At 40.0% G+C, this 14,244-nt stretch overlaps 1 protein-coding gene across 1 annotated transcript; it reads left to right on the top strand.

The window, feature by feature from the left end:
- The first annotated feature begins 3,135 nt into the window (after positions 1–3,135).
- MB (myoglobin) lies at positions 3,136–13,966 on the top strand. The gene is made up of 3 exons (XM_039353073.1): positions 3,136–3,346; positions 7,683–7,905; positions 13,140–13,966. Exons 1-3 carry the CDS (start codon positions 3,252–3,254, stop codon positions 13,284–13,286), a joined length of 465 nt encoding a protein of 154 aa, XP_039209007.1. The 5' UTR covers positions 3,136–3,251; the 3' UTR covers positions 13,287–13,966.
- Positions 13,967–14,244: the final 278 nt, after the last annotated feature.

The raw sequence follows: 14,244 nt of genomic DNA, 5'->3' as shown, positions 1-14,244 counted from the left end.
CTCCTTAGGAAAATGCATGGGAATTCTGTTCTAAGTAGAACAGAATAGGTTTAGCTACACCTATTTGCTTACTTCTAGCAGAGGCAGGACCCACTTTTGGAGTCTCTAGGGCTCTTTAAGAGGAACATTTTTTAAGAAAAAGAAGCAAAACTGATTTCTTTAACCTCAGAAAAGCTTATCCATTCTATTTACCGATTTCCCCAACCCCACACGAGATAGGGCTACCCCTTGAAGGTGGCAGACTTCAGTGCTGAGTTCAGCAGTCCTAATAACTACTGGATAATTAATGGAAATAGGTGTCACCATTGCCAAAAGCGCCCTTGTGCAGGTTGGCCCTGTAATAACAGAAATCTTGTTACTTTTATGAGTACGTTTAGAAGGCTTAATGCAGTTAAATCAGAATAGTAAAAGTAGCTATCACTTACTTTTAATTGCTCCCTGTGTGCAGCAACCTGGGTGAAGGTCTCCACCACCCCTTCTCATTTGACATGCATACATTTTGCTCATGGGTAATTGAGTTCAAGGTGATAGCAATTCCAATCCTGTTAATCAAATATTAATTAGTCCATCTGCCACCTTCTTTTTGTTGCCTTTCTGAAAATTGAGACAACTTTGCCCTTCTTAGCCCATAGAAGCAAATGAAAAAAAGATTCATCTCCTTTCATCACATTACATGGCACAACACTATAATAGGGTCATAAATTATTCCTGAGTAATTTTGCATGAACATGATAAAGCTTCATTTGCTGTTCTTTTCCTCTACAGCCACTAGATGGCATAGATTATATGCAAGAGATCTAAGGCTGAGTGTAGCAGCACTAAAATAATAGTTGATTCTTTCTTGTGTGTGACCAGGCAGCATGTTTTTGTCTTTTTTATGACTTAGGGCTGCACAGGATATATCACAATGATATTAACTGGGGAGGCTGGTGTTTGAATTTTCTCTTGAAAAGGAAACATTTCTGGAGGGTGGGCTTGAGGTTTTCAACTTTTTTAAAACGATACATTATTTTAATCCTTGGGAATAAAGATATATAAAAATTTGTTGGTTTGCCACTGGATTTTGGCCATATGCTCTTGGAATGGTGTAATTCAATTGTTCAATTCCCATTATAGTAGATCCCAATACCAAGTACGCATTGAAAAGATTACTGAAAGAACTGGTACGGTACTATGTCATGAACAAAGTCTGTTTTTGTACTCCAAGGGGGTTTGATTAGACGATATACTGTAAACAATTCTTTGGGATACACAACTCAAACAAATAAGACTGTAAGGGGAGAGAGAAAAAGTAGTGGATTTTGACTCCAGAAGCCTGTTAGAGACATGAAACTCAGGAGACATCCAAATATCCATAGGGTATCAGGGATTTCTAAGTCGTCAAAATATCAAGATGGCAATATGGTGGTCTGTTAAAATGGGCAAAGCTTCAAACACAGCATTATGGCTGCCATCTTGATTTTTTATCATACCCTCCAGGCGGGTCTAGGACAACTTGCTGCCATTGCCTTGTGCTGACCATCTCAATGCAGGGCAACTCGCCGTGGGACAATTTCTTTTATTAGTTACATATGTAATGTAATGGTAGAATGCTGGAGGCGAGGGGAACCTCCTTTTCCTCCTCCTCCTCCACCGCTGTAGCTCAGGCTAGAGAAAAAATCCGGGAGGATGAAGGGGGGAGGGGGAAGAGGGACTTTTCCCTAACCAGAAAAAAGATCACTTGGGAGAGAGTCACACATTTTTCCATGCATAGGAGTTTCTGCCACAAAGTTCAAGGAATAGGGCTTTTTTCCCTCATAGAACGCCCAGAACGGAGTTCCGGCACCTTTTTTGAATGGAACCTTGTAGGGTAGGCAAGGCGGGTTATATGATGTGTGTGAGTTCCGGCACCTTTTTTTTTCCCAGAAAAAAGCACTGTCAAGGGGTATTGGTGGGGAGGGGTAAGCCAGATTACAGAAGGAGGGAGAAAGGGAGGGAGCAGAAGGAGGACAAGGAGGTTCCCCTCACCTATGGCATTCTCCTACAATGAGTTGTCCCACAATAAGTTGTCCTGGTGACCTAGCTGCAGTGAGTTTTTCCATTCTGCCTGCAGACAGATTTGGGGTAATTGCCTACTGGATTTTCATTGTCTTGTTTTAAAAGAAGTACAATTTGGTGGGTTAATATGAAAAACAATGTATGTGAGCTAAACAAAAACACCTTTCACTCCGAACATCCTGCAGTTTTGAATCTGGCATAATTGCTATTTTCAGTTTACTGATTCCAGTATCTGTAGTTATTGTTTTAAATTCCAGTTCCTATAAACCCCAGATAGCAGCTGCTCCAAGTCTGAGCAACAAGATAAGGCATGTTAAATAAGCCATATGTGATAAAAGGTAAAATGGCAACTTTTGGGCTTAACGTGTCTTCTAAACCCCAGGGCAGTGGCTGAAAGTGAATAAGGTCAGACATAACTGAGCATAAAACTGAACTGGAGTCTGTTGATTAACATGAGATGGGACCCTTGATTCTGTCACCCTGAAGGTTAGATTGCACATCTCCTGGAGATCCAAGACTAATGTGATTTTTAATTAAGGGAACTGGGAGAAAGGGCCTGGGTCTGCACATTTTATCAGCCCTGGGAGTTGGGAGTATCTAATTACATTCCCTCCTTAGTCACCTTCATTTTTCTTTCTTTCCTTTCTTCTGAAGGAACTATTTTCAGCTACTCTTAATGTTTAAAAAAGTTGTCTGTATTTTCCTCACCCTTGTCCACCATGGTCTATTTAAGATGCAGCTCAAGCTTAGGAAATGGTGTGGCTGAATGTTATGGAGGAATTCATTTTATTATGCATTCCGTAATGCTATTGATCACTGATCTCCCTTATCATATGTTTTTTTGGCTGTCAAAGATAAAATGAAAAATTGGAATGTCTTCTCTGTTCTTGGGATGGGTGCTGAATACCAAATTCCTGGCATTGATGCTTGACAGTGTCCCTTCTGTGGGACGTAGGACCTGTGCCAGTCTGATACCAGAGTCAGCAATTATTTCATCTGGGTCTGCCACAATAGCACCCGACTCAAAATAGATTTCCACTAAGAGTTTGGCCAGAGTGACCTAGAGTGGAGTTGTCAAGTGATAGGTGTCAATCTCTAGTCAGCTTATTAAACCAACAGGTCTCTCTGTTCAACTTTCACTCAAGGAAGAACATTCAGGCTGTCTATATATCTTTAGCTAAAAAGCTTTTCATTGTTTCTGTTGTTGTAATATTATGGGGCTCACCGAGCAGGAATGGCAGAAGGTCATGGACATCTGGGAGAAAGTGGAACCAGATCTCTCTTTGCATGGACAGGAAGTTATCATCAGGTAAGTAGAAACTAGGAATGGAAATCTGAGCAGCAACATTCCTGAGATGCTGGCATGGTGGCGGTTTAAGGACCTGCTTGGCATGTGTTTCAGAACTAAACATTAAGAGACAGAAGAGAAAGAGATGCAAATTTGCTGATAAGGTGGAGACTATTTTAATTTTGTTATCCTCAATTTTCTTTAACTTCTTTATTAGATAAGCCCTTGGTAAAAAAAAAGGCTTCCAAAAGAATTTAATCTGTGGCTGAGTAAATTATTAATAATCTATCCTTGAGAGGGCACAAAATTATGCTAACATAAAACTTGTGCCTCTAGTGTCACATCTTATACTGACTTTTCTTTTGAGTTCCTGACAAATGGTGCTTGGCTGACTTGTACATCACTCATTATAGGCAAGTAGGGAAACTAAAAGATAAGTAACAAATGCCCAGTTAACATTATTTATCTCTGGACAATGCAGTGAAACAAAAATGAGGGTGCCCCATCTAAAGGAAAATATAGATTTCAAAATGTCGTTAGCATAAGTTAACAAATATTAACAATGTTAGGATTATGTTAACAAATGTGCCTCTTCTTTTTCCCCCAGATAAAACAGTAGAGCTTTGTTCTGTATCTTCTCCATCTGTCAGGAAACCTGGATAGATGTTAGGGTCAAAAATAAGGAAGGTGGGAAATAATGGAGATGAAAAGAATCTGGGAAATATACAAAATGCTAAAAGAGAGGGATGAAACTGACTTGTGATTAGTTCTGAGTATGCACGCCCATGATTTTCAATATTTGCAAGGCACACCTCTGGTCAGCTGGCCTCACTTTCAGATTCATGAGTGGCTTCATGAAAGAAGATTCTTCTTCCTGTACCATCTTCTGTATACTTTGGAACAGTAGGAGCAGCACAGGTAGGCAATATTGGGCATTGGCAATGACAGTTGGATGAAATTGGTAGCAATAGGGAATAATGCAAAAATGGTCACTGAAAATAACACCTGGCCTGTATGTTTTCTACCCTCTGGCTTCAGTAGCAGAAGACAGGGAGATAAGATACAAAACAGAATAGGATATAGAATATGTTTGTCTTTTCCATTGATGGATGTAGCCCAAATCATCACACTTCATCTGATCCTGCACCAGCTATAAATCTGGCCATGTTGTTGTACATAGTTGACCCATATCAAAATTCCATTGTACTATCAACTTGCTTAGATGCTTTCCATTTGTTGATTTGTGGTTTCCTCCTGTTTCTTGATCTTTGATCACCCACTGAGCCATAAGAGGTAATTTTTTTTTAAATTTTATTTATATGCCACCCAATCCCAAAGGACTCAGGGCGGCGTAGAAAATTAAAACAATCATCAACAATAAAACAATAAAATAATACAATCATACAGCATGTCCGATCATATCCCGCCCCCCCCGGGGACATAAGCCCCAGGCCTGCCGGAACAGGAGAGTTTTAACGGCTTTCTTAAAGGCCGGCAGGGTGGGAGTAGTTCGAACCTCGGGGGGAAGTTGATTCCACCAGGTCGGAGCCACCACAGAAAAGGCCCTTCCCTGAGGGCCCGCCAGCCGACATTGTCTGGCCGACGGGACCTGAAGGAGGCCCAATCTATGGGACCTCACCGGTCTCTGGGAACTGTGCGGCAGTATGCGGTCCTGTAAGTAACCTGGCCCTATGCCATGAAGGGCTTTAAAGGTGATAACCAACACCTTGAATTGCGTCCGGAGACCCACAGGAAGCCAGTGCAGCTTGCGGAGGATAGGTGACACGTGGGCGTACCTTGGCGCGCCCACAATCGCTCTCGAGGCTGCATTCTGAACCAACTGCAGCCTCCGAACGCTCTTCAAGGGTAGCCCCATGTAGAGCGCGTTACAGTAATCCAGTCTTGAGGTGACAAGGTCATGAGTGACCGTGAGTAAAGCCTCCCGGTCCAAATAAGGCCGCAACTGGTGCACCAGGCGAACCTGGGCAAAGGTCCCCCTGGCCACAGCCGATAGATGTCGTTCCAAATTTAGCTGTGAGTCCAGGAGGACACCCAAGTTGTGTGCCTGCACTGAGGGAGGTAAATTTGCCCCCCCCCGGACTAATGATGGCCCATCCAGTTGATCTTTGGGAGGCAAGACCCAGAGCCACTCGGTCTTGTCAGGGTTGAGTCTAAGCCTGTTCACCCCCATCCAGACCCTCACATCTTCCAGGCACCGGCACATCACGTCGACTGCTTCACTGAAAGGACACGGGGTGGAGATATATAATTGGGTATCATCCGCGTACTGATGATACCTCACCCCGTGTCGCCGAATGATCTCACCCAGCGGTTTCATGTAGATGTTAAAAAGGAGGGGGGACAGGACCGAGCCCTGAGGCACCCCATGATCGAGGCGCCTAGGGGTCGATCTCTGTCCGCCCGCCAACACCAACTGCGACCTGTCAGAGAGGTAGGAGGAGAACCACCGCAATATGGTGCCGCCCACCCCCACCTCTCTGAGACGACGCAGAAGGATACCATGGTCGATGGTATTGAAAGCCGCTGAGAGGTCAAGAAGCACCAGGATAGAGGAATGACCCCTATCCCGGGCTCGCCAGAGGTCATCGGTCAGTGCGACCAAAGCAGTCTCAGTGCTGTAGCCGGGCCTGAAACCAGATTGAAAAGGGTCCAGATAATTAGTTTCATCCAAGGATCGCAAGAGTTGGGACGCCACCATCTTCTCTACAACCTTCCCCACAAAGGGGAGGTTGGAGACAGGATGAAAGTTCTTCAAAACAGCTGGGTCCAGGGAAGGCTTCTTGAGGAGGGGCCTCACCACCACTTCCTTTAAAGGTTGCGGGAAAGACCCCTCCATCAAGGAGGCGTTGATTATCGCCTGGAGCCAGCCTCGTGTCACCTCCCTACTGGCAGAAACCAGCCAGGAGGGGCACGGGTCCAATAAACAGGTGGCGGCATTCATTGCCCTCATGGCCTTGTCCACTTCATCAGGGGTCACAGGCTCAAACTCGCTCCAGATAACATGACTAAGACACCCCCGGCAACTCGGCTGGCACTGCCCAGTCGAAGTCCAGGTCTCTCTGAATCTGAGCGATTTTGTCCGAAAGAAACTGAACAAACTCCTCAGCTCTCCCCTGCAAGGGTTCCTCCGCCTCCTCCACTTTAAGAAGGGAGCGGGTCACCCTAAACAAGGCGGCCAAGTGAGATTCTGCGGACGCAATAAGTGCGGAAAAGTGAACATGCTTTGCCGCCCTTATCGCCACTAAATAAGTCCTAAGATAGGCTCTTAATAGTGATCGGTCAGATTCAGAGTTACTGGCCCTCCAACGTCGCTCTAGACGTCTCTTGTGGCGCTTCATCTCCCGGAGCTCCTCAGTAAACCAAGGCGCCCTCCGGGGACCACCACCACAGAGAGGTCGCAAAGGTGCAATTCGATCCAGGGCCCCGGATGCAGCCTCATTCCAGGCCACAACCAGGGACCTGGACGAGTTGTGGACAAGGGAGTCAGGTATTTCCCCAAGCTCCTCCATGGAACCGATCTGGGTCCATTAGGCGCCTGGGGTGGAACCACCTAGTCGGCTCCCTCTCTAGATATTTAGATTTAAATTTAAATATTATTTACAAGATGGCTTAATTATGGTGACACTGTAGCTAACTATCCACCTAGGAGATTGCTATATCATTTTAATAATAGGAAATACTGGAAAGAGAAAAGTAGAAGGCATATACATGAGGCCATGTAAAAATTACTAGCATGATACAATATATAGGGTACTTTTCCCTAATCTGAGTGATCTCCAGTTGCATAGATTTCAATACCTTAAACAATAACCTCTGACTGGAGCATTTTTCCAAATGGCAAAAGATTGTTATGAATATAAATCTATGTAACCTAACATAATTAGGCATGATCACTACTATTAATTCTGATGGTCTCAAGCATGCCTAACTTTATAGTTTTAATTAAAATTATAAATTCCTTTCTGCTCTGATCCATAATCCTGTTGAAATTGCCTTTCAAATCTATGCAGCTGCTCTTTTTTTAATGTTTGTTGAAGTCTGAAATGAAAGGTGAGCACTTCTCTTTTAATGCTCAAGAGGCGAGATAGGTTCCAGGAGAGTGACATAACTATGAATGAATTTCTAAAAATGGAAATCCCACTCTCTAAGGATCCAGTGAAAGGGCAACTCTCATAATTCATCAACTTACTATACTAACTAAGTAACTTATGTAAACAGGGTCTATATATATACCTAAAATGAGTTTGTAGGCTTAACTGACATAGGTGGCTATATGTGATTGAGGACTCAGCATCATTGATTTGTTTCTTCTTGAGTTTCTCTATATAATTCACAGGATGTTCCAGAATCACCCTGAGACTCAAGAACGCTTTGTCAAATTCAAAAATTTCAAGACTCTGGATGAGATGAAGAACTCAGAAGAACTCAAGAAACATGGAACCACAGTTCTCAGTGCTTTGGGTAAAATCCTGAAACAGAAAGGGTCCCATGAAGCAGAGCTGTCACCACTGGCACAAACTCATGCCAACAGGCATAAAATTCCAGTCAAATATTTAGAAGTAAGTATGTACTTGATAAGGATGATGGTGTAACTATGTATACCCAAAGAGCTAATTATTAAACAGAAAAGGAAAGGTTTGTATTCTGAGTATGTGTAGGTCTGCTTACTAAATTTTAGAATGGATATACAAAGTTTTGATGAAATAAAAGGGCAATTTAGGAGTATAACATTGATAAAAATAATCTTTCAAGAGAAAGCAGTTAATTATTTGTTACCAGACTATGACATTACAAGGGTGATAGCATCTTTTTGACCTTGGTTGATCTCAAACAGAGCAAGCTGTTACTGAGATAACTACTAAATGGAGCAGCTCCAGAAAATCCCAGGACAGAAGATTAGATTGGGAAGTCCAAGAAGGAGGCAGTGACAAATGATTTCTGTATCATTGCCATTCAAGAACACTATATGGGACTTCCAGTTAGGCGTTGTGGTATAACGAGCGCAGGAAGATGGGGCTCCATTTTATGCGTTCGATTTCACCCTGCTGGGGACCGTAAAAAGGGTTGAAAGTCATTCCAGAGAGGTGACAAAGGAGAGGACCCTTGTTGATCATGGAGGGGTGATGTCCCCTCAATTTGATCCAAGGAAGCCCTCCAAACGGTTGGGGGAAAGACTGGCTACACTTCTGTGGCCAGTCAGAAGCTGCTGACAACCGAAGAAAATAAGCACTAAAGAGTAAATTTTGAGCAACATGGATGGAACTAGATGAGACTATATCCTCTCTTTATGATTTTAAGACTTTTTCCTGGGAAAAAACCACCCAAAGCAAAGAATCCTCCCCGATAAGAGAGGGAAGGGGAATTTCCACCCCATTGCCTCAGGAAAAGAAAAGCAGTGAACTAATTGCTTGGGGGAAAACAAGATTAATTTGGAACCTTTGAAATTTGGGGACTAAAAGTTTTTGAGTCTTTTAGAAAAGAGTCTTGAAAAGTTTGTAATATAAGTTTGGATTTAAAAAGCTGGAAGATGGCATTAATGACATCTAGTGGAGAATTACGGTACTACAATTATTATTAAAGGAACTTGGCTTGAAGCCTAGACTCAGATAAGACTTTGGTTGTCCTTGGAAACTTTCACTTTTGAAGACTACAGCTGGGAAAAAGGAAAAAAAAACTCTTGGGCTGCTTATCTGTGTTGGGCACCCTATTGGACTATAAAGACTACATACAAAAACAAAATAAGCGTTCCATACTTAGCCTTAAATGATAAAAAATCATCAGAAGCTCCCAGCTTGATATACCAATAAGAAAATGTTAATGAATCTCAGAAAGAAATTCTTTCTATGTTGAAATCAATCCAACAGACAATTGTTTTATTTCATGATGAGACTAAAAATAATGAAAATGAGATAAAAGAACATTTTTCTAATCTAAACTTACAAATTCAGACAATGACTACAACGAAGGAATTAATAACCCAGAAAACAGAAGAAAAATTAGAAGAAATGGATCCAAAGATGGAGGATCTAAAGGAAGGAATTAACAGACAGATACAGACAAATGAAAAATTAGAAGATGCAGTGGTAATACCAGAAATGGAAAAGATATCTCACTTCTCAAGATCTCAGACTAATTTGAGGATGAAGAAGAGCTGATCGAACAGATGATAAAGCTGTTAGGAGAAATGCCGAATATTGACAAACAAGAAATGAAAAGAAAAACTGAAGGAGAAAGATGGAGATTGTTTAATGAATATAAATGAGTTGAGCGTTCTTCCAAAAATACTTCAATCAAATTCTCTTCCTCATTCCAAACAATCTATACAAAAACAGAGGAAGAATTACTTGATGATTCAAATGTACTGACTTGGAAAGTTATTTGGCAAAGGAAGAAAGTTAGAGTAAGACTAAAGAAAATAGAGGTTTTGACCTATTAGATGGGTTATTATACTATTAAATAGATGTCTGAATATGATTTAGAAAATAGATGTTAGATATAAAAGTATTATTACAATTAGAAGGATAGGAATTGTAACTAGAATATTATATTTTGTTATGAGATGGGAAATATGAAAATTCTAAAAGCGTTTGAGAAGCCTTTGGTTACCCAAATATAATTTATTATGAGAAAATTATAAGCGATAGAAATACTTCGAACATTGAGGGGAAATTAAAATTTTAAAAAAGCAGGAAAAACAGGATATTGATTGAACAAATGGATTTTAAGTGCAAATGCAATTGAGATATGTTTTAGCTAGAAAAGATATTACAAACTGTCACTATCAATATTATGTACAATACCAAAAAAAACGTGATGAAGATGTGTATATTTAATTGTATATGTATTAACAGTAACAAGAATTGTATTTGCCCAGTGTGAAAAAATGCATACTATCGGAAGAAGAGAGGATCAAGGAAGCACTGGATGGTGTAGTATTGGAACTAGACTGAGAAAGTTAATATGTACCACTGAATTACCAATAGACCCACACAACACGTTGTTTATTAAGTACTTATGATTGTAAGTGTTGAGTCCTCGGTTAATGGCAATGATGGCGCGAGACATTCTGTGGTTTCAGGAACTCTTTATTGCTCTTCAGTAGCCCCTGTTACAACTCTGAGCAGCACAAGCCTCTCAGCCTCTCTTAAAGACAAATCCCGGGCCAAAAAGCAACATTTAGGCGCGCTGTGTGCCTCGCGCATGCGCGCGAGCGCTGGCACCAGCCAGTCTGGACCCGGGCAGCTTGCAACTGCCCGGGACCATTGCAACGTCCCGAGCCTGCCTCTGCAGGCTCAGGACACAACAGTAAAATTAGAAAATTAATAAAATATTTTTTAAAAGAACACTATATGAACATATTTATATAGTCAACAGGAGTCAAATAGGACTTTACCTTTTAAAATGTTGAAGATCCAACTTTACTGCTAAGACAAAGAATCTGTGTCTTATTTGCAATTAGACTTTTTGACCATTGATGCTACCCCAGGTCAAGCAGGGGGTTGGATAGACCTCCAATGCTCCTTATTCTCTGTTCTGTGTTCTAAATAGAAAGAGAAGTAAATATATCAAGTCAGCTGCCACACCATCTAGCTGCCCATAAAGCGAAATCTTGTCCTAGGAAGATAAAATATTGAATTTGCCAAAGTTATCGAGAAATCATCAGATGATCATACTCTGCCAGTAGTTATTACCAATAAATGGTAACTATGGATTACTCAAATAAAAACTGGACAATGCAGCCCCTAAAGGAGAATATTTGTAGCTCAGGATTGAAATGAGCAGTCCTTGTGCTTGTTTGTTTTCTTACTCTCTGTGCTTGTTTGTTTTCTTGCAGCTCTTTCATTACCCGAAGTAAGTAATATCATCAGTGCTAGTCACTACACTGATGATGTTACCTAGTTTGGGTAATTAAATGACTGCAAGAAAACAACCAAGTCAGAAAGCACCAAGGATCCCTTAGCGCAGCCTCTCTCATTTGATTGAATTTGCTACCTATTGATTAATAAAAGCAAAAATGAAAAAAAGAGAAAGGAAGGGACACAAAGCTGTAGTTTCTAGTAGCTGAATAGCAGACTAATGGCTATTCTGGTTTAACAATAATTCTGATTTGTTGCACAGGGAAAGCAGACCCCATTTGATTAAATTGGTACAATGTACATTATTGAGGGTTCAGTTAGAATGGTGTACTGATTAAGTATTGGGTCATAATCAAGGGGATCAGGGTTCAAGTCCACTATAAACCATAGATGCTCAGTTGTGGAGGGAGAAATATAATGCCTTTTGCTGGTGGAAAAAAAATCAGGATTTAAATCTAACAAACAAATAAATATATAATGACACTATTTGAAAGTTGCAGTTCAATAGTGAATATATAAAATAGTTTATCTATGGTCAAATAGTCCAACTTTATATTTCTCTTTTTGCTCTGTACAATCTTGACCTTTAAATCATTCCTAAGGCATCATAGGATTTGACCTTTCACCACTCTTTGGCATTTAGAAGACGCCTTCAAAGCTTTCACCAGCTTACTTTGTAAGCCCCATAAACAAACATTGTCTGGGATTTCTTGTTGGAGCTGTTCCATGTCCAGATCTTTTTCCTTGATTAGTTTTTTGGTAATCTCAATTTTGTTTACTTCCATGCCTTCAAACTCTATGTCAGATAAAAGAGTTTTTTAAAAAGTTTTTATCATTATCTTCTAAAAGTTTATCCACTGAAATCTGTACCCTTTTTGACACACTATTTACAGGTGGCCTTCAACTTATGACCACAACTGAGTCCAGAATTTATGCTGCTAAGTGAGAAATTTCTTGCCACATTTGTTAAGTGAATCACTGCAGTTGTTAAATTAGTAACATGGTTACTAATCTGGCTTCACCATTGACTTTGCTTGTCAGAAGGTTGCAAAAGACAGTCACATGACCCTGGGCCATTGCAACCGTCATGAATATGAACCAGTTGTCAAGCATTCAAGTGTAAATCATGTGACCATGGGGATACTGCAGTGGTCATATGTGTGAAAAATGATCATGTCACTTTTTTCAGTGCTGTTGTAACTTTGAACAGTCACTAAACAAACTGTTGTAACTACCAATATCAATAGGAAAGTTTGCAATCTTTTGGAAACTTGTTCCAAAAGAGAATAAAATATGAAAACCTTTCTTTTTCTTTGACAAGAAAAAGTGTGCACTTCTTAGCTACCACATTAGAAAGGAAGATCAGAGAGAGGAGGAATGTATGGCTCAGGCAAATGATTTATTTTACAAAGCTCACTTAACTTCAGGAATGAAATAAATCACAATTGTAGATAAGGAGAAAAATGTTGCAGAAGTGTAAATACTATTTCCTATATTGTTTCGACTAAGGAGAAAGGAAGAAGGTACATATGCATTATTTTGCTTGAAAAACATTTTTAAAGTGTTTCTTTTTTTAAAATATGTTTTATTATTTTTTTAACATAATCACCTTAATATTCAGTAAACAGTGTGTTGTCTGAGTTTACATTTAAGAAACATTCACTTATACCTCTCTCCCAACAGTAGAGATATGGATGAGCCAACCTTTGACTTAGGTCTGAGACTTACATGTTAAGAGAAAAATGTTAAGTATTTATTATTTATATTTTCTTCTTTCTTGTCCTGATCAAGGTTAACATAAAGCTATCATGTTCCTTGCTTTGATGTTTGACATTTATTTGACAATTTTAGCACACTCTCACTTTCTGTCTCTTTCCCCTTTTTTTTCTTATCCCTGCCCTTATTTCTCTTTCCCACCATCAATTTTTCTTATATAGTTTATTTCTGAAGTCATCATTGATGTCATTGCTGAAAAACATTCTGCAGATTTTGGGGCTGATTCTCAAGAGGCAATGAGGAAAGCCTTGGAGTTGTTCCGGAATGATATGGCCAGCAAATACAAGGAACTTGGATTCCAAGGCTAGTAAGAAAAGAAGATGTCATCACTGGAAAGACTTAGTGTGCATAGGTGTGTGGTCAGTTTAGGAGAATATTTTCATGTCATCACAGGAAAATAGCTTGAATAAATTGAATAATGTTAATGCTGCACTTGAGGGTGGCAAGGTGTGTTATCCAAAATCTCTAATGTCTGCTAAGGCCACTTTGGCTGAGACTTAAGGGACTAAACCAATATATTTGGAGGCTATCTAATGGGGTCAAGAGGGAGGATTAAAGAGCTAGAAAGATGGAGGTGAAAGGACTGGATATATAATCATTATACCACTTTTTAGTTCCGTGGGATATTCCTCAAACTCACCATCTGCAGCCAGGTTCTGATGCCAGATAAATAGAGAATATTTGTGGCTCATTGGTTTAAATGCAATCTTCCTTGGGATGGTTAATCTTGTGCTCCAGTATTTTGTGTGTAATTAATGGAATTAAAATTGTATTAAATTTAGAGTTGCCACTTTTGTATGAGTATGATTCTGATACTACTCAAAGATGAAGCACATCCCTTTGTCTAAAAACAATTCTATGCTGCTGCTGCTGCAGCTTTAAGTGTGATGGAAAACTTGCCTACTTCATGTGTGGCTTGGATTATCAACTGAGGATCCTTTTGATCTGTAGCACTTCTTAATAAAATATTAATTATATATAATGGAAACAGCTGCATGTAGTCTTTACATATTGCTTAGTTCATGACTGGCTCTACGATGATATATTAGTATTCAGAAACAGATCGGAAAAATATTCAGAAAGGTGATTCAGAAAGTTATTCAGAAAAGTGAATGAAGATAAGGTTTCTAGTTCCTGACTGGTTTATAGTATCCCTTGCTATTTAAATTGACTTGTATAGCAAGTCCTACCTGAATATTGCTATGTATATTATACAAGATTTTCTCCTCACCTGTACAAGTAAAGAGGGGAAAGAAATATAAGTAT

Source organism: Crotalus tigris, unplaced genomic scaffold, assembly GCF_016545835.1.
Source record: "Crotalus tigris isolate CLP2741 ecotype Arizona unplaced genomic scaffold, ASM1654583v1 scf7180000018491.14276545383:2951260, whole genome shotgun sequence".
Classification (NCBI taxonomy): domain Eukaryota; kingdom Metazoa; phylum Chordata; class Lepidosauria; order Squamata; family Viperidae; genus Crotalus; species Crotalus tigris.
This window is presented reverse-complemented; position numbering and strand designations above follow the sequence as displayed.

Coding starts and splice junctions, on each gene's coding strand:
- MB (XM_039353073.1), top strand. CDS start 3,252: ATGGGGCTCACCGAGCAGGAATGGCAGAAGGTCATGGACATCTGGGAG. Junction 3,347..7,682: donor GGACAGGAAGTTATCATCAG/GTAAGTAGAAAC, acceptor TATAATTCACAG/GATGTTCCAGAATCACCCTG. Junction 7,906..13,139: donor TTCCAGTCAAATATTTAGAA/GTAAGTATGTAC, acceptor TTTCTTATATAG/TTTATTTCTGAAGTCATCAT.